The sequence below is a fragment of the Rhinoraja longicauda genome, chromosome 4 (assembly GCF_053455715.1).
Source record: "Rhinoraja longicauda isolate Sanriku21f chromosome 4, sRhiLon1.1, whole genome shotgun sequence".
NCBI lineage: Eukaryota > Metazoa > Chordata > Chondrichthyes > Rajiformes > Arhynchobatidae > Rhinoraja > Rhinoraja longicauda.
In genome coordinates this window covers 13,222,710-13,242,367 of record NC_135956.1, presented here as the reverse complement: position 1 = coordinate 13,242,367, position 19,658 = coordinate 13,222,710, and the positions used below count along the sequence as shown (strand labels likewise).

Sequence of the window (19,658 nt, the reverse complement as noted above, 5' to 3'; positions counted from 1 at the left end):
GGAACAGATGCAGTGAGATTTCATAGTTTGACCGAACGTCGGACTGCGGAAACTTTCCTTTGTTTAAGGATTTCTCCATTTCGTGTGGAATTCCTGAGTTCTTCTGCACCGCGGTGGGAGCGGCCGCGTTTGGCGGATTGCCAAGAGTGCCTGGAGATCGTGGGTAAGAATGATTTAGGTGTCTTTGACATTTATAGCACCGACTCTCTGCCCCAATACCGTTTTGCACAGTGCAGTTGCCTGGGCTTAAGGTGAAGAGGGTACCTTTTGCTTCCGTCAGGGCTTTGAAGAGCCTTCCAAAAGCTGCTCTGGACTGTGGAGTTGAGCTTGGGGACTTTCCTTTCTTCGGCTGGAGGAAACTGCTTCTGCTGCTTACCCAGACTTTGACTGTCTCTGAGGATCGCTTTTGAGCTGAGGTGCTGGTGTCCCTGGAGCTGGGGTGTGCCACTGTCAAGATGGCGGGGGCTCGGCCTAAGGTTCAGAGTTACGCAGTGGTGGCTTCGACGGCGGCTTCAAGGCCACTCGTGGATGAGCCTCATGTTGACTTGGACTGGGATATTTACGGGATCTCGGTTCAAACCGGGTTCGTGTGGAGCAGGGCTGCAATTGCAAAGGGCTTGCACGATCTGTTCAAGAGGGATGTCATTGCCTCTTCCGAGAGTGCAGGAGGGAAGGTTCAGTTGATAATAAAGTCCCGGGAGGATGTGGCCCAAGTGTTGGAGAAGGGGCTCACGGTGGAGGGGGTCCATCTACAGGTGGAACCGTGGGTGTCCAATGTGAAATCGGTTCTCCTGCGGAATTGTCCCACGTTTCTCCGGGATGCAAAACTCCTTCCACACTTGGTGAAGATTGGGGAGGTGCGGTCTAAGCTTACTAGGCTTATGCACCCCGGGAATGAGCCGTATGAAAAAGGGGCCCTGAGCTTCAAGAGGCGTGTGTTTATGAAGGTGGAAGCGGGGTTGGGTGCTGAGGGGAGCTTCGTTGTGGAGCATAAGGGTCTCTCCAATCGCGTGTATTGGAGCTGGGGAGAGGCACAATGTCATGCGTGCAAGGAGTTTGGACATCTCCGTAGAGAGTGTCCTAAGAGCCGGGCCGCTGTGAAAAATTCTAACGCAGGGGCCCAGGAATGCAGTGCTGGCCCGTACGGGGCGGCCCGCCATGCCTCGGTGGCCCGGGGTGGAACTGCTGACTCGGCTGGGGCTGCTAGCTCCGCCTCGGTGACCCGGGATGGCACTGCCAACCCATCAGAGACTGTCAGTACTGCCTTGGTGACCCGGAGCAGTGAGGGCCCTCGCCCCCTACGCCCTGAACCTGTGGAGGTGGTCGATGGCGAGGCGCAGGGGAAGGGCGAAGGGGGGGAGGAAGGTTGGGAGAAGCAGAAGGGGAAGAATAATAATAATAAGAAGAAGAAGCCCCTCCAAGGGAGTCAATCAAAAGCGGATGTGCGCTTGCCTAGACCTGAGACCACCCAAGGGGTGCCTGTTGGGCCCAGTGAGGTCCAGGACGCACCTGGTGTGGCTCAGCAAGGAGCTGAGGTGAACCGGAAGGGGGCAGGAGGGGGCAAACATGGGAGTAGAAAGGGGGAAGCGTGTGGTGTGGAGGCGGAGGACCCTTCCTCTATGGAGGTCACCGTACCTCCGCATGTCAGCGGGACAAAAAGAAGGCGTGCGCTTGGCGAGGAAGAGCAGGGTCGTGGAGCCAAATTAAGGGGGACGGATATTTCGAGACCTTCCACCCCTGACGAGGTCGGTGACCACGGACTGGTGACTTATGGGCCGGAGGATGGGCCTCTGGTTCAGGGACCTTCCGCAGGTGCTACCAGATCAGTTACTGGGATCGGCTCCCCTGAAACTGTGCCCTCTGGGTTGGTGGCGGTCCCCTCGTCTCAGGGGCCTTCCGAGGGAGTCATCTCATCGGGTAGTGGGGTTGGTGCCCCTGGGAGTGTGTCCTCTGGGTCGGAGGAGGTCCCCTCGTTTCAGAGGCCTTCTGAGGGTGTTGGCACGCCAGTTGATGGGACTGGCTCCACTGGAAATGTGTCCCCTGGGATGGGGGATGAGCAGAGTCAGCCTGAGGGGGGAGGATCGGGAGATCAAATGTTCCACTCTGTGCTCCTTATTAGAGCCAGTGGAGGTGATGTGGAGTGTGATGCCTCACCGGTTGAGGTAGTAGGGGAGACTCCAAAAACACCAGCTCTTTCAATGGGTGATGGTGAGGTGGTGGAGGGTGGAGACTCTCTGGGTGCTGCCAGTGGTGCGGAAACTCTGGGTGCTGTGGGGGGCGGGGCGGTTATGGGTTGTGACCCTCCTTTGGATCTTGTGGGTGCCTGCGTACCCGGGACCCTGGGGGTGCCTCTTGTTTTTTCTTCCCCAGGCCCAGACGTGGGGGGTGATGGGAGAGTGCAGGAGCCTGGCCTTTCACCGGACAGCTTGTTGCTGTCAGAGGTATCGGGACCCTCCCTCGGCATTGATCCTGGGGGTGGTGTCATGCCGAAGGAGGGGGAGGGTGATGGGCTCGGCCTGTGCAGTGGGGTGAGTGAGCTTTTAGCAAGCTGTAGTCCCACGAACTCTGACACTGGCCTTGAGCGATGTGCAGAGGAGGCTGCTGCTCCAGGTGTGAGTGGGTTGGCGGAGTGCCCGGACTCCAGGGCTGTGTCTAGAGCAGCCTTTATCTGTGAGATTCGGGACTTTCTAAAAACAACTAGGACTCCCAAGACTAAAGTTGATGCAGCGCAGAGGCGGTGGGCAGATCTGCCAGGATTTATTAAGGATCTTGATAGTATCCTTGGCAGCAAGGGTTGTGATCTTCCTGCGTCTGAGAGGCTTCAGTTTGGGGAATTCTTGAGGTTCCTCAGGGGGGAAGTTTCTGTGTCCACGAGGAATGTGAGGAAACAATTCTAATGTGTTTGCACATTCACAGTAGCCACATTAAATTTAAATGGTAGTAGAGCGAGCTTTCGTAGATTTCAGCACTTATCAGTCCTTAGAGATGGGAAATATGCAGTGTGCTTTCTGCAAGAGATGCACACTGTTGTCAGTGACGAACCCACCTGGCGACTGGAGTGGGAAGGGGGGGTTTACATGAGCCACCTCAGCACAAATTCGAGTGGGGTGGCTTTTCTGTTGGCCCCGACTTTTCAGCCAGAGATCCTGAAGGTGCAGGAAGTGGTGCCAGGTCGTTTGCTCTATCTGGCCGTGAGCCTGGATGGCATGCCGTTGCATTTTATTAACGTGTATGCCCCCAGCAGCGGCACGATGCAGGCCTGCCTACTTCAGGAGGTGACTGCTCTGTTCAGCACTATTGATAGCGGAGAGTGTGTCTTTCTGGGGGGAGATTTCAACTGCACACTTGAGGTGCGAGATCGTTCTGGTACTCAGTGTGCCCCTGCTGTAGCAAAGAAACTGAGAGGCTTGATTGATTCCTTTGAGCTAGTGGATGCATGGCGGAACCTCCACCCTGACTCAAACGCATTCTCGCGGAGGTCTGAGGGGGGCGGTTCCCGCATTGATCGTATGTATATCTCCGGTGCGTTTGTCTCCCGTGTCTCAGCGGCCTCAATGCGGCTGGTGCAATGCTCGGACCACTGTCTGGTGCATGTGGACTTCAATCCGGGACGCACACGGGCTGGGTCTGCTTACTGGCATTTCAATAACAAGCTGCTGGAGGATCGGTGTTTCTGGGAGTCATTCAGACGGGGTTGGGTGAAGTGGAGAGAGAGGCAGGGGAGCTTTTCTTCCCTTAGGCAGTGGTGGGATGTGGGGAAAGCTCACATCCGTCTCTTTTGCAAGGAATATACGTGGGGGTCGACCGGAAGGCGGGACTCAGCGGTTGAGAGGCTCGAGAGGGAGCTATCGGGGGCGGAGTCTCGCCTGGGTCGGATTGGTGAGGACTCCTGTGAATGGGGAGAGTTTCAGGGGAAGAAGGAAGCCTTGAGGAACCTGCTGCTTGAGCAGTCCCGAGGTACTTACGTGAGGTCGTGGGTCCAAATGCTGCACGATTTGGACCGAGCGTCACCTTTCTTTCTCTCTCTGGAGAAAGGACGGGGAGCCCGCAAACAGCTCGTAGAGCTGCTCGCGGACGATGGCTCCTCTGTCACAGATCCAGAGAGGATCAGTGCTTTAGTCCGGTCCTTTTATGGGACCCTGTTCTCCGCAGATGGTTGCAGCGGGGAGGCTCAGCAGGTCCTGTGGGAGGGTCTACCGACTGTAGATAGGGAAGTGTCCGATCTTCTGGATGACTCCTTATCACTGGAGGAGTTGACACGTGCCCTGCACCAGCTCAGGAGGGGCAAGTCCCCTGGGCTGAATGGGTTGACGGTAGAATTTGTTAGAGCCTTCTGGGATGTCCTGGGGGATGATTACATGAAGGTTCTGGGGGAGAGCCTGGTGACCGGGGAAATGCCCCTCTCGTGGCGCAGGGCAGTCGTTGTCCTGCTGCCCAAGAAGGGCGAACTCCGCCTGTTGAATAACTGGCGCCCGGTCTCCTCTGTACAGAGTACAAAGTCTTTGCACGGGCGATGGCAAATCGCCTGGGCTCTGTGCTGTCTCAATTGATTCACCCTGACCAGTCCTATACAGTCCCTGGTCGGTCCATTCAGGATAACATCCACCTGGTTAGGGATCTGATTCATCTATCTCAGGGCACTGGTCAGTCAGCTGCCTTTCTGTCTCTTGATCAGGAAAAGGCTTTTGACAGGGTAGATCACGACTACCTCTTCGGGACGCTGCAAGCGTTCGGATTTGGACCGCATTTTGTAGCCAGGGTCCGGCTCGTGTACGCTGCAGTGGAGTGTCTTGTGAAGGTTAATGGTGTGTTGTTGGCTCCCATTCATTTTGGGAGGGGGGTTCGTCAGGGGTGCCCCATGTCTGGTCAGTTGTACTCGGTCTGTGTAGAGCCATTCCTGTGTCTTCTTCGGAGGAGGTTGACAGGCCTGGCTCTACCAGGTCCGGGGGTGGAGGTGGTTCTTTCGGCTTATGCCGATGATGTGCTCCTTACGTTCACTGACCCTGGTGACCTGCAGAGGATGTGTGACTGCCAGAAGATTTTCTCGGCTGCATCATCTGCCAGGATTAACTGGAGTAAATGTTCTGGACTATTAGTGGGTCAGTGGCAGGTAGACTCCCTGCCGGAGGAGATGGCGTTGTATGCGTGGAGCACCACGCACCTCCTCTATCTGGGGGTGTACCTGAGTCCCACTGAGGATGCTTGGCCGGCGAACTGGCAGGAGCTGGAGATGAAAGTCGTCGCCCGGCTGGGGCGCTGGTCAGGCCTGCTTGGAGTCCTTTCTTTTCAGGGGAGGGTGCTGGTCATAAACCAGCTAGTGGCCTCCATGTTGTGGTACCGGCTGGCTACTCTTGTCCCGCCCTCCATCTTTGCAACTACTTTACAGAAGAAGCTGGTGGACTTCTTCTGGGGAAATAGGAAGGATTGGGTTTCCACAGCGGTCCTGAGTCTCCCGTTAGAGGAGGGCGGCCAGTCCTTGGTATGCGTGTGTACCCAGGTGGTGGCTCTCCGTCTCAGGACTCTGCGGAGGTACATGTATACGGAGAACCCCCCCAGGTGGCACGCTCTGGCCACGTATTTTTTCCGTCAGGGTTGTTGCCTACGGGGGGTTTCGCGGCTCCCGGTGGCGGGCATCAGTCGACCCGCCTTACGGGGTCTGCCTAGTTTCTATCGGGACGTGCTTAGAGTGAGGAATTTGGTTGTTTTCAGCCGACGTGTTGCTCCACAAGGGGAGGGGGCGTCATGGCTGCGGGAGTGGCCGGTCCTCATCCTGTCATGGCGGGTGTCGTGGAGAGGCGTGCGCCTAGAGTGGTTCTGACTGAGCTAACCCCCGCTCCGTCAGATTTGCTCATCGGGCCTAGGCCCCGGGATTTTTCTCGGGCGCCGGCTCTGCACAACTTGAGCCGCCTTTCCGAGATGCCCAGCGTGCCGTTTCGTGATGCGAAGAGATGCACACTGTACAGAATGCTCCTGCACATTCTACACCTCCTTGTCTTCGTCTACTGTCCTGACACATCTTGGCGGTCTGTGTTACCACCTGAAGGTGGGGGCGGACCTCAGTGGGGGTCTCTCTACAAGGGAGTCATTCCCCTTTACATCGGGGACCTGGGGTGGAGAGTGTTGCACAGAGCGGTGGTGTGTAATAAACTGTTGAGTCGGTTCACGGGCTCGTCGACCGCCTGTATTTTCTGCGGTGAGGAAGAGACCGTGTTCCACGTGTATATGGAGTGTGAGAGGTTACTGCCCCTGTACCAATATCTGAAGGGGTTGTTCCTCAAGTTTTGGTTACACTTTAGTCCTACGATTCTAGTGTTTGGACACAAGGCAGGGAGTGGGGAGGGTCGTTCGGGGGGGTGGGACCTCCCTGTCGGTTTGCTCTTGGGCCTGGCCAAGATGGCCATTCGCGGGTCCAGGCAGCGGGCGGTCGATGGTCTTGCCAGAGTCGGCTGCCTTCCTCTATTCCGGGCCTACGTCCGTGCGCGCGTGACCCTAGAGAGGGAACACGCGGAGACCACGGGGACTCTGGAGGTCTTCCGTGGGCGCTGGTCACCGCGGGGGGTTGAGAGCATTCTAAATAATGAAGGCAACATTGTATTATAATGATTACTTGATGTTTTGTAACCTCTGAATGTGGTTTTGACATGATGTATCATGTGTTTGTGCTGAATAAAGTCTTTGAAAAGGGGGAAAAGAAAAAAAAAAGAAAAAAAAAGAAGAAAAAAAGAGAGAGGGAAAGCAAGGGTTACTTGAAGTTAGAGAAATCAATATTCATACCGCTGGGTTGTAAGCTGCCCAAGCGAAATATGAAGAGCTGTTCCTCCAACTTGCATTTGTCACTGTCAGAGTGTGGCCACACAGGGGAAACCCAGATGTCACAGAGAGAATGTGCAGAGGTCAGAATTGAACCCAGTTCACTGGAGCTGTGGTCAGCTGCACTTTCAGCAGCACTACTATACTGCTCCTAGATAGGCTTGAGAGCAAAATTAGCTAAAGAGCACTGACAAATTATGCCAGGTGAACAGTCAGGCAAGTTGCTGTGGCAGATATTTATGCAAATCTGTTAGGGTATAAAGAATAGCTACATTTTAATGAGAAAGAACATTTTCAAGAAAACCCACTGTAATGTTAAAGACAGTATAAGTATCATCTGACTGGCTTGGGTAACTATAGACCCTTGGGATATATAGTGCAGTAGCCTTGCATAATTCCATGGATATGTTGCATGTCCCACAGCAGTCTATATTCTTGTAAAACATTGTGAATGTGCGTTTAGGAAACTTCACCACCTGGCCTGCCACTTGAACTTCAGCACTTGATAGAGTTCCAGTGCCAGCACAGGTACTCCATGCTCACAGATTTGTTTAATACCCAGATACCCATCAGCTATGGAAGCATGCACTCAACTGGAATAAAACAACGTGCTTCTCTTACCATTATATCCATGCTCCTGGAGTTCATTGTTACCCCTTGGTACGTGGGTGGAGAGTTGATGAGCACGCGAGGGGTTACAAATGTAGCTATGAAGTCATTAGGGGCCATATAGCTGGATTACATGAGTGGCCTGAGTGAGATCTGACAAATGAAGTATAATGTGGAAAAATGTGAAATCGTCCATTTTGGTAGGAAAAATATAAAAACATCTGATCTAAAGGATGAGAGATTTCAGCACTCTAACATATAAAGGAATCTGCAGAGCATGATTCCTGGTACACGATTCACAAAAAGCTATCAGGCAGATACTGCAAGTAATTAGGAAAACAAACAGATGTTTATCATTTGTTGCTTGGAAAATTGAACGCAAAATAATTAGGTTTATTCAGTGAGATGGCATTCCAAGCACTGCACACATGTTAATGCATTTGAACTAATCCAGAGAAAGATTCTCATGTTAATACTTCATTAGGAGGGTTATCTTATGAAAATAAGGCTTGTATCTGCTCTTCAGAAGATCGAGAACTTGATTGAAACCAAATTCCAGTCAAGTTGTCATATGTACAATTACAATGAGCTACAGGTACAATGAAAATTTAGCTTGTAGTCGCATCATTGGCATATAGACAACACACAAAAATAATGAAATTATATATAAATTACACAAACATTTCCACAATACAGTGAAATCAAAACAAAGAGTCAAGAGTTTTATTGTCATTGGTCCCAGATAGAACAATGAAATTCTTACTTGTAGCAACACAACAGAATATGTAAATCTAGTACACTGTAAACAATATAATAATGAGAAAAAAAAGTTCAATGTGTGTATATGAACCAGTCAATAAGATCTCTACTGTACACCTGTAGAAGTTCAAGAGAATCCTCTCTGACATACCGAATCTCCGTAATCTCAGGAAGTAGAGGCGTTGATGTGCTTTCTTTATAATTGCATCAGTGTGCTGGGTCCAAGAAAGATCTTCAGAAATATGCACACCCAGGGATTTGAACCTTTTGACTCTCTCCACCATCGTCCTGTCAATATAGACAGGTTTGTGGGTCCTCATCCTTCCTCTTCCAAAGTCCACAATCAGTCCCTTGGTTTTACTGATATTGAGAGCCAGGTTGTTGTGCTGGCACCATTTGGTCAGTCGATCAAGCTCACTTCTACATTCTGACTCATCATCATCTGTAATTCATTCAACAACGGTGGTGTCGTCGGTGAACTTGAAGATGGAGTTCACACTGTGTCCGGCTACACAGTCATGAGTGTAGAGTGAGTAGAGCAGGGGGGTGAGCACGAGCCTTGAGGTGCTCCCGTATTGATTGTTATTGAACAAGAAATGTCTCTACCAATTCGAACGGACTGTGGTCTGTTGATGAGGAAGTCAAGGATCCAGTTGCAGAAGGATGCGTAGAGACCCAGTCCATGAGCTTGGTAACCGGCTTGGAGGGGATGATGGTATTGAACGCCGAGCTATAATCTATAACCAACAGCCTGACGTATATGTTTTTATTGTCCAAGTGGTCCAGTGCAGAGTGGAGAGCCAGTGAGATCATATCCTCCGTTGACATGTTGTGGCGCTAGGCAAATTGTAATGGATCTAGGTTCTTGTTGAGGTAGGAGTGGATATGTGCCATAACCTACCTCTCAAAGCACTTCATCACCACCGACATTACTGCCACTTGTCGATAGTCATTGAGGCATGTCACCTTACTCTTTTTGGGCCCTCTTAAAGCAGGTTGGAACCTCAGACCTCATTAATGAGAGGATGAAAATGGCTGCAAAAACTCCAGTCAGTTGGTCTGCACAGAACACGAGCACATGACCAGGTTTACCATTCAGGTCCAGACGCTTTCTGAGGGTTCACCACCTTGAAGGATCTTCTGACGTTGGCCTCTGTGACTGTGGTACCATCAGGGCGTATGGGGCTCAGGAAGGCACATCAGTTTTCTCCCTATCAAAGCGTGCGTAGAATGCATTGAGCTCGTCAGGGAGTGATGCTTCGCTGTCACGAGCTGCCCTCTGATTTTGCCTAGTAGGAAGTGATGACATTCAAGACCTGCCACAGTTGCCAAACACTGTGCAAAAAACAAGACATTTGTGCAAAATAATTCAAAAGACAAGTCGATGGTGGTGCAAGGGAGAGGGTCTGTATTTTTCGAATACCGAACTAGGATTAGGGTTGTGCAGGTCAGTTCAAGAACCTGATAGTTGTAGAAACGCAGCAGTGTGAAGAGAGCAGCAGTGTGAAAGATGTCCACCGCTTTCTGCAGTCTTTTGTGTTCCTGCATTGGAATTTCCGTGATGCAACCCGGCATGCATACCATGCATCTGCAGGTTTGTTAGAGTATTTGGTGACACGCTGAATCTCTTTAAAATTCCCCCAAAAAGTAGAGGCACTAGCATGATTACATCTATGTGCTGGGCCCAGGATAAGTCATTCAAAATCTTAACCCCCCGGGATCTATCAGATTCTGAAAGGTTTTGACATAGTGGATTTAAAGAGGCTGTGTGCTTTGGGTGAGAATCTAGAATATGGGCTACTGTTTACAAAATAGAGGTCGCTCATTTTTGACAGTAATGTGGTGAAACCTTTTTCTCTGGCATGAATCATGGGAACATTGCTCCTCAAGACTGTGGAAGCAGAGTCTGAATTATTTTTAAGGCAGACTTAGATAGATAAGGGGATGAACGATTACCATAGACAAACAGAATTGCATGGTTGAGGCTAGTCAGTTCAACCCTAATGTTATTAAATGGCAGAACTTGCTCAAAGGGCTTCTATTCCTAATTTATATGGCCGTCTGTAAATTTATCCTGCAAAACAAAGACAAAATACCAAAAGTGTGGGGACAGTATATGTGATCTATATTTTAAGCTATTTTGGTTTGTGAGAAGCAGTGCTAATTTAAGAGGACAGCTGGGAAATTAGATGTCATATTTGTGTATGTCAAGGATTTAGCTTTATCACTTTCTAAGGTGAGTTCATGACGCATCGGAATATTAATCCTGGCCGCTCCCAGGCTTTTTTATGCAGGCCCTCACCACCTCCCCGGCCACTCTCCGACATCATCATCATCATCGGCGGTCACTCGAAGCGAGCATGACTGTCCTCTTCTTCGGACGCCTGTGCGTGACTTTGTTTAACGTGGAGAGACTGGGGCACAGACAGCCACCACACGGTCCTTGGCTGGGTCAGGATCCAGTGGCATGGAGTACAAGATGACCGGGGACCTTTTTCTGCTGCAGCCTTCATCCCCCTTCCCAGCTGTTGTGACGCTCCACTAAAGTCAGCCATCATCCTCCCGCCTGTTCCACCGTTGAGATCTTGGTTGGATTGTTCTTTGTCAGGGACCTCCCCCTCGACCTTACCGCCATGGGTGACCCTACCAGGAGCACAGCTCCAGACGGCATCGCTCTCATTGATCTCAGGACCCACACAAGCTTCTCCACCACGACAAAGTGACAATCCACGGAGAAGTCTCAGACATATAACAGTAAGTGTAAGAAGGAACTGCAGATGCTGGTTTACATCAAAGATAGACACAAAATGCAGGAGTAACCCAGCGGGTTAGGTAGCATCTCTGGCGAAAAGGTGACGTTTCAGGTGAGTTTTAATACTTCATTAGACAGTCTGCCCGGCCCGCTGAATTACTCCAGCATTTTAGCAGTGTCTATCTTCTTTATATAACAGTAAGTCTGAAGGGTCCTGACCCGAAACATCACCTATCCATGTTCTCCAGAGATGCTGCCTGAACCGCTGAATTACTCCAGCACTTTGTGTCTTTTTTTGTAAAATCAACATCTGCAGTTCCTTATGTTTACATTAACCTCACAATATTTGGTGTGGCCAGGGCAAATTACTCCAGGCAGTCATTTCCACAATCAATGTCTGCCACCTCCTCTTCGTTTCTGGTCTGAAACCCTTTTTAGCGCCCCAGTGCACATGACAGCCCTCCTTCTCCCAACATCTGCACAAAGAAATGTGGACCCATGTCCACAGAGTACAGTGCATCGGTCCACGCTTTCTTTCTCCTCAGCTACTGGTTCTCAGTACCTAATCTCCAAAAATTAGTGCGCCATGTTTCTCCAAATTAACATTTCTCACCTAACTAAAGCTAGACTTAAACATAAAATCCCAAAATCATTTCTGATGAGAATTAAGTGTTAACAGATACATTAAAACCCTTTATAACTAATGTATTTCTGAAGAAGTCATTGTAGTTCTACACTGGCGACTATGAACTAATACAAATTTCATTAGCCAAGTACTCATCATATTTGCAATTGTTAACAATACTTTAAGATCTTTTTATTTTTTAAATTGCTTATTGCAAAAATGAATTATTTTCCACAGCATATTCTTATTGTTCAGCGACAAATGTCTATACTGGAAGGGGAACTGGAGGAATTCCGTTTAGCTTTGAGACAGTATGTGGTATCAGCAACCACACAAACAGGATGCTTGCAGTAAGTATGAAGATATGTACAATTTATTTTTACTGCACTGCAATATTAAAGTCCACAATGTTTTTTTTGTGGAAAAAAGGAACTGCAGATGCTGGTTTACAAAAAAATATACATGATGTTGGAGTAATTCAGTGGGTCAGGCATCTCTGGAGAACATGGATGGGTGCCATTCAAGTCAGGACCCTTCTTCAGATTGATTGTGGTGAGGGGGGGGGGGGAGGGTAGAGAGGAGGGACAGGACAAAGCCTAGAAAGTAATTGGTGGATATGGGGGAACGTTTTTTTGATAGGCAGATGGTTGGACAAATGCCAGAGATGAAAAAACAAAGGGTGTGAGATATAGATTTGCAAATTGTGAAGTCAGAGCAAGGAATGTAGATGGGAGGAGAGGCACAGGGAAGAGATAGGGTAACAGTAGGGGTAGGGGGGTGAAGAGCAGGAGTGGGGGTTGGTTAGTTACCTAAAATTGTTGAATTCGATGTTTATTCCCTTGGGTATTAATCTACCCAAGCAGAATATGAAGTGCTAATCCTCTGGTGTGCGTGTGGCCTCACTGTGGCAATGGAGGCAGCCCAGGGCAGAATGGTCAGTGTGGGAATGGGAAGAGGAGTTAAAATGATTAGCAACCGCGAGATCCAGTAGGACTTGGTGGACTGAGCACAAGTGTTCGACAAAACGGTCGCCAAGTCTAGGCTTGGTCTTGCTGCTGTAAAGAAAGCCACATCGGAAACACTGGATGCAGGTTCACGAGGATAAAGGTGCACATGAACCTGTCTCAGAACCTTTTGGTGAACTGTGCCCTTGCTCTTTACAATGCAATAATTTATTTCAGCAGTGATTGGAATAAATAGGTATTCAGAAACATGAGTTATAAATTCAAGAAATTCAATGAAAATGGATATTTTTTTAAAAAAAATCTTATCTTTAACGTTATGGCTTTTTATCGTGAAAATTATCTCCTGGAGATCCTCGAGACTGTCCCCAATCACCAGCAGCGGCAGCTCGACTGTGACGGTCGTTGCTTTGAGCGGGAAGATGATCTGGCGGACAACCAGCGCGCTTTGAGTGGGAAGAGCCAGCAACCAATCAGGGTGCGCTCCTCCCACATGGGACCCAGACCAATTGGGCGTCGAGCGGGAAGTCGGAGCCAATCAATCGACCCCACGTGGGAAAATCGCGTTATTTCTTTAAAATAAATGGCTTTTTTGCATTGGTCTAGCACCCTCCCTTTCCCCACTACCCCCCTCCCCCCTACTAACCACTACATCCCCCCTCAACCCCCCCTTATCCCCTCTCCTTCCCTCACCCCCCCACCCACTCCATTCCCCTTCAACCCCCCTTACCCCCCCCCCGCCGTTTGCACCATCGTAAAGTCGAAATATCGTAAGTCGAAACATCGTAAGTCGGGGAGCATCTGTATTAGATCAACGGGCCCCAACTGCACAGGCATGGAGCCGTTGGGTTCTCATTGTGACGTCGAACGCGTGGACCCGTTGGGTTCCCTTGTGACGTCAAACACGGCTGACGGGCAGGGCAGGTGGAAAAGGGATTTATTAAAGTTTAAAAATGTGATTTTTAAAGTCTAAAAAGTGAAAAAAGTTTAAAATATAACAACCATTTGAACTGCAGGACAATGGTAAGGTGGTGCTAAAATTGTTGCACTATCGTGTACCGATTTGACTGTATTTCGAGTACGTATAAATATGCAATGAAATCTATATATATATACGTACAAATACATATACAAGATGAGACTTTTCAAGATTCAAGATAGCTTTATTTGTCATCCAAAAAAACGATTTTTTTGGACGAAATTCACGTCGTGGCTCCCGACATTGAAGCCCCCTGCCAGCAGAGAAAAATCCCGCGGCCTATTTTAGGCCGCGCCGGACGGTGAAATGTCCACGGCGGGCTGACCCAAGCCCCGCGACCCGGGGCGGGCGAACACGCTGCCGCTGCCGGAGCTCCCGATGTCGGCATCCACGCGGCCCGAGCCTAAGGCGAGTCGCAGCCGCTCCCGCAGCCTCCGAATCGTGTTCGCCCACCCCGGATCGCGGGGCTTGGGTAGCCCCCTGCGGACCGTCCAGCGCGGCCTGCAACCACAACGGCCTGACCGCGGGAGAGGACGGCAGGGGAAGGGAAAAGACATTGTGGCCTTCCATCACAGTGAGGAGAGGACTGGAGGAGACTCACTGTGATGGATGTTTCTTTTTTTGTGTGTTTTTGGGGTTGTGTAATTTGCCTATTTTAATGCTTTATTGTGTAATCTGCCTATTTTAATGCTTTTATTGTTGGACTGTGGGTGACTGAATTTCGTCCAATTTGGATGACAATAAAGCTATCTTGAATCTTGAATCTTGAAGAAAGCAGAGGGTTAACCATTCATGATGATACTCTAAAACCCTGTATAAATAAATATTAAATCCCTTCAAAATCCTTTGAAAACATTTGGACAGGAAAGGTTTAGCAGATATAGGGCAATTGGGACTAGCTTAGATGAGGCACCTTGGTTGGCATGGACACACGCGTTGTGCCAAAGGGCTTGTGTCTGTGTTGTATGATTACGACAAAATACCACTTGTGTATTTGAAAAATCTTCTACATTTGAGTTAGTATGCTATGCTCCATACCACAAAATGTTTACCAATAATAGATGGATATTGTTATTATATTATATTGATTTATTGACAATTATTGTATCTTAGTATTTCTGTGCAGAAGCTAACAAACGAATCCCGCTTTATACTTTATGAATTCTGGGAAAACACCAACCTCTGGAAAATGTAAGTAATTTGAAATTATGGTTGCATTTGATGGAAAATAAATTTGTTGGAATACCAAAGAGTAAATGAATAACACTTGCTATTTTATTTTGCCAAGCTATAGCTGTAAATATGACTGATATTTAAAGAGGTGGTGATGGTGGTAATATGTATTACCCAGGAATTTGCTTGAAACTGTTCGTATTCAGTTCCCTTTACTTAGGTCCAGCTGCAGTACAAATCCTGCTCACACTATCCAAACACCCATAAGAACTAAATTAGACAGTTTATCTTAGTTTTATATGTGATTCTGGAATAAAGCACAATCAGATATTTTCTCCATCATCAAGACACCTACTTCCATTTCCATTAAATCACCCATATCTTAACCTGCCTCATTTTAACTCCTGTTCATCCACACGTTTAATAATACAAGACCAATGATAATCCATGAGACCCATTAAGCTTATTCTGTTTTTCAATAAAATCTCAGCTGCAGTTCTACATCAGCTTTTCTTTCCTGACTCATCACGATACACCTTGAGTCTGAAGAAGGATCTTGACTCAAAACATCATCTATCCATGTTCTCCAGAGATGCTGCCTGTCCCAATGTAAAAAAAACTTGCCCCGCACTAATAATGATGATCCATCTTACCCAATGCCTCCCATCCCTCAAAGCAATCACATGAATGTTTGATCAACTACCTCTAAAAGGTATTTAAGTTCTTTAAAATGTAATATATTTAAAGGTATTAAAGACAGTCAATACATTTAAACATATTTCAAGGTATTAGGTCCTCCAATCGAAGACCAAAACTCTGTATGGATCTCCATATATGGTCTCACCAATCTGAGTTACAGCAAAGGTATCATAATTTATCTTGAGCAAAAAGCTACTGGAGAAAATCAGTTGGCTAGACAGTATCAATGGAGGGAAAAGGGCAGACTTCATCTGAAGAAGGTCTGATCCAAAACTTTGTTGTCTTTTGCCTCTTTGGATGCTTCCTAGCCTGCTGAGCTGCTCTGTGTTTTGTTCAAGATTGCAGCATCTGCAGTCCCTTGGGTCTGATATCATTTGAATCTCAATATTAATTTCTCATTATCCTAAAACTAGCATAGCCTTTCTTGATATTGGCAGATGGAAATCATAATGGTATTTTTATTCTGGCCAGTTCCAGAAAGCAGCAGATTAAAGTCTGAGATTGAATGAACAAGGAGACCCCTTCAGTACTTTAATTTATTTTCATACTGGGCAAGGTTGATCCAAGAAGGCTTTTGATACATTGGCCTTCTTCAGTTAGGTTATTGAGTATAGAGGTTGGGTGTTAAGTTACAGTTGCACAAGACATTGGTGAGGCTGCACTTGGAATATTGTATTCAGTTTTGGTCATCCTGCTAGAGGATGTTGCTTAGCTAGACAGAGTGCAGTGAAAATTTATGAGATTGTTGCCAGGACTTGAGGGGCAGGTTGAGCTTTATCAGGCGAAGTTGGGCAGGCTAGGGCTTTATTCCTTGGAGAGCAGGGGGCTGAGGGGTGATCTTATTAGAGGTGTACAAAATCATGAGGGGAATCAATAGAGTGAATGCAGTCTTTTACCCAGGATAGGAGAATCAAAAACAAGAGGACATATGTTTAAGGCGAGAGGAGCAAGATTGAATAGGAAACAGAGGAGCAATTTTTTTACTCATAGGGTGATACATATATGGAACAAGCTGCCAGAGGAGGTAGTTGAGGCAAGAACTATAACAGCATGTAAAAGACACATGGATAGGTACATGGTTAGGGATGAGATATGGGCCAAACGCAGGCAAATGTGACTGGTGATGATGGTGCATTTTGGTTGGCATGGAAGGGCCTGTTTCCATGCTGAATACCTCTATGACTAACAACAAGTGGGAGATAGAGTATTCAATTCTGACAAACTATTGGAGGAACATGTCCTTTTCTAAATGAGACAGATTAAACTAGTTTTTGTCCTTCCACCGAATATCAATGTAAGTTTGTAAAGTAAAATGACTGTTGTATATCCATCAATTACTGCTCTTCTAATTATTGGTTTGTGCTATCTGGTAACATGTAATTTATGTGTACTAGTTAAATTAAGATAATTTAGTCATTGAATTTCTTTGATTTACATGCCAATTACTTTAGGCACATCCAGACCAATTATAGCAAGACCTTCCAAAGGAGCAATGTGGATTTCTTGGATACTCCAGAGCTCATAACAACAATGCTTGTACCTGGTATGATGCAAATGTGCTTGACAAAGCACATTACTAATCTTACTTTTTCATATGTAAAGAACTACAGTACATTCTATGAAAACTGATGTATTACCTTAATGTACATGTTTCTGGAATAGAGCCAAATAGGGGACTGAAGCATAAATTTGTACTTGATTGCAATGGGAGCTAACTAATTGTATATAGCCCTGGGCACTCATAAGAATGTTATTAAAACAATCAAAATAGTTCACTGATGAGTTGCCAAGATAATACCATGAATCTGAATTAATATAGATAATAAGCAACATTTTCATTTTATAGTTAGAAAAGGCTAAGAGGCAACAAATTAAGTTTTTAGAGTTACAGAAAGACAATTATTATTTTACCAACTGAAGGATAGTTCAAAACTGAGATCAATATAGAAGGAGAAGGGCAGTATTATCCTTCCTGCAGTAACGTATGATGTTGGTCTAGCAAAAGGTCCAGAGGAAACAGGTTGTCTGTGAATTCTGCTTCAAATCTGATGTCCATTGGATAGCTGTTCCAATTAAATGGCTCATGATGCATATGTTTTACACATGAAAATGCATGCAATGCCACTCAGTGAATTCTTTCTTTTGTTTTCCAGCTTCATGGTGGGTTCTGAATAATAACTGAAACTGACCTTCATTGTAGTAGAAAATTTGTGTAGTATGAATTATGTAAAATATCTATAAAATAGTTTAATGTATGTAATATTAAAATGAAATATGAAAATCCAAATGCATGAAAAATATTACCAGTTGCTTACATGATAATGACAGGAAGTAATGTGCCCTAGTTGATGAATGATTGATTTATATGCAATTCATAATCACATGTAATTAGTGTTGAATATTCTGTAAAACAGTGATATATTTTCTGTAGTGCAGTAATTGATATGTATTCTATTATTATCACCAATATTAAGATGAGTAGATGTTTAAAGAAAGTATAAAATGGGAAATATGTTTCTTGTCATTTAGTATAGTAGTCCAATATTTTTTTGTTAGGTAAGTTCTCCGAGATACCTGCCAATAGGAATTTAGTAATCTGTATTTTATTTCACCTTTTTTAACGTTGGTCATTGTTAGATATCAGTTCCAGTTTATCTTCAGCATTTAATGGTTTCACAAAGCAGGCTGAACAGCCGAGGAAATTGAAGATTTCTTACAGATGGCAATTTGTAGTTTTTGAACATTTTAGAGTGTGAAATGAAGATTGAATTATATGTAAGATTAAGGTAAAAGTGAAATGTCAAGAAAAAAATCTTTTAAACAGGTACTGAATTATGAAATATTTATTCATAGAATGACTCTCCAAGCATTGACTGGGGATAAAAAAAATTGTCAAGCAATGATATATGTTTTTAAAAACTCAATCAAAAAATGGAACATCTTTAGGGTTGTTGTAATTGAGAATAACTCGTAAAATACTTTTGTTCTCATCAATTTACTGATTTCTGAAGACTATGCTGGAGAAGAATTTAAATCATATTCCCTAAAGAAGAGTAGGGAATTTCTTGATGCTCTGAAGAAATGGACGGAAAAAAAAAAATATGGCAACTTACACAGTAATTGATAAGAATAAGAATGGAAATTGCTTGCAATAATGTAATTTTGCTGGCCCTAATAGTTATTTTAATATTACTCCAATTTAAAATGATTTCTTCAATGGATTGGTTAGTGCAAACGATGAATCATACTTTTGGGACTTTAACATTGGGAAGCAAAACGTGGAAGTATGTAATTGCTGATTAATGTCTATTCATTATAAACGCATTAAAACTTGCATCCTGACTTGTTCAAAGTTCTTTCTTGTACACAAAAACTTTGTTCATTAACTTACACATTACCAGTATTCAGTCATAATTTTTTTCCCCCCCCAAATTCGAGATTGGAAAGCATTGATACCACAAGCAAACTAGTCACATCAGTTATCTGAAAAGATGTAGGTTATAATAAATTTGACAGATTTGAATCATTAGGATTCTAAAGAAGTGCGTTCCAGTGTTTATAAATCAATATCCAGCACAAAATATAGTACTGTATGCCCAGCTATATTGCATAACACAAAATGGAAACATTTGATACGAATAAGCCTCTTAATAAACTGATTACCAGGCTCAGGGAACTGGGTCTCTGTGCATCCCTCAGCAACTGGATCCTCGACTTCCTCATCAATAGACCACAATCAGTATGAATTGCGCCCCTCAATAACCATCGGCACAGGAGCACCTCAAGGCTGAGTGCTCACCCACCTGCTCTACTCGCTCTATATTCATGATTGTGTAGCCAGACACAGTTCCAAAACCATCTTCAAATTTGCCGATTACACCATTGTTGTTGGACGGAGTACAGATGATGATGAGTTTGGGTATAAGAGGGAGATGGTGCCAGAACAACAACCTTGCTCTCAATGTCAGTTAAAAACAAGGAACTGATTGTTGACTTTCAAAGATGAAGGGCAAAGGTCCACAAACTTATCTTCATTGATGGGACAGTAGTGGAGTCAAAAACTTCAAATCTCTGAAGATCTGCCCTGGACCCAGTATATTTATGCAATCGTAAAGAAAGCCCATCAATGCCTTTACTTCCTGAGAAGATTGAGGAATTTCGGTATGTTAATGAATACTCTTGATCTTCTAGAGGTTTACAATAGGAAGCATATCGACTGGTTACATCACAACCTGGTTCAGCAACTCAAATGCTCAGGACCGAAGATTGCAAAGAAAATGGTGAACATTG

The 19,658-nt window shown here is 46.0% G+C and overlaps 1 protein-coding gene across 5 annotated transcripts in view; it reads left to right on the top strand.

Annotated features, from left to right (window-relative positions):
• Positions 1–18,686, top strand: part of necab1 (N-terminal EF-hand calcium binding protein 1) — a 109,621-nt gene extending 90,935 nt beyond the window's left edge. For all 5 annotated transcript variants that reach the window (XM_078397209.1, XM_078397211.1, XM_078397210.1 and 2 more), the window contains 4 exons: positions 11,793–11,905; positions 14,610–14,687; positions 16,820–16,911; positions 17,522–18,686. In XM_078397209.1, coding sequence (XP_078253335.1) covers positions 11,793–11,905; positions 14,610–14,687; positions 16,820–16,911; positions 17,522–17,550 — 312 coding nt within the window. In that variant the 3' untranslated portion in view covers positions 17,551–18,686. The remainder of the gene's footprint in view (positions 1–11,792; positions 11,906–14,609; positions 14,688–16,819; positions 16,912–17,521) is intronic.
• Positions 18,687–19,658: the final 972 nt, after the last annotated feature.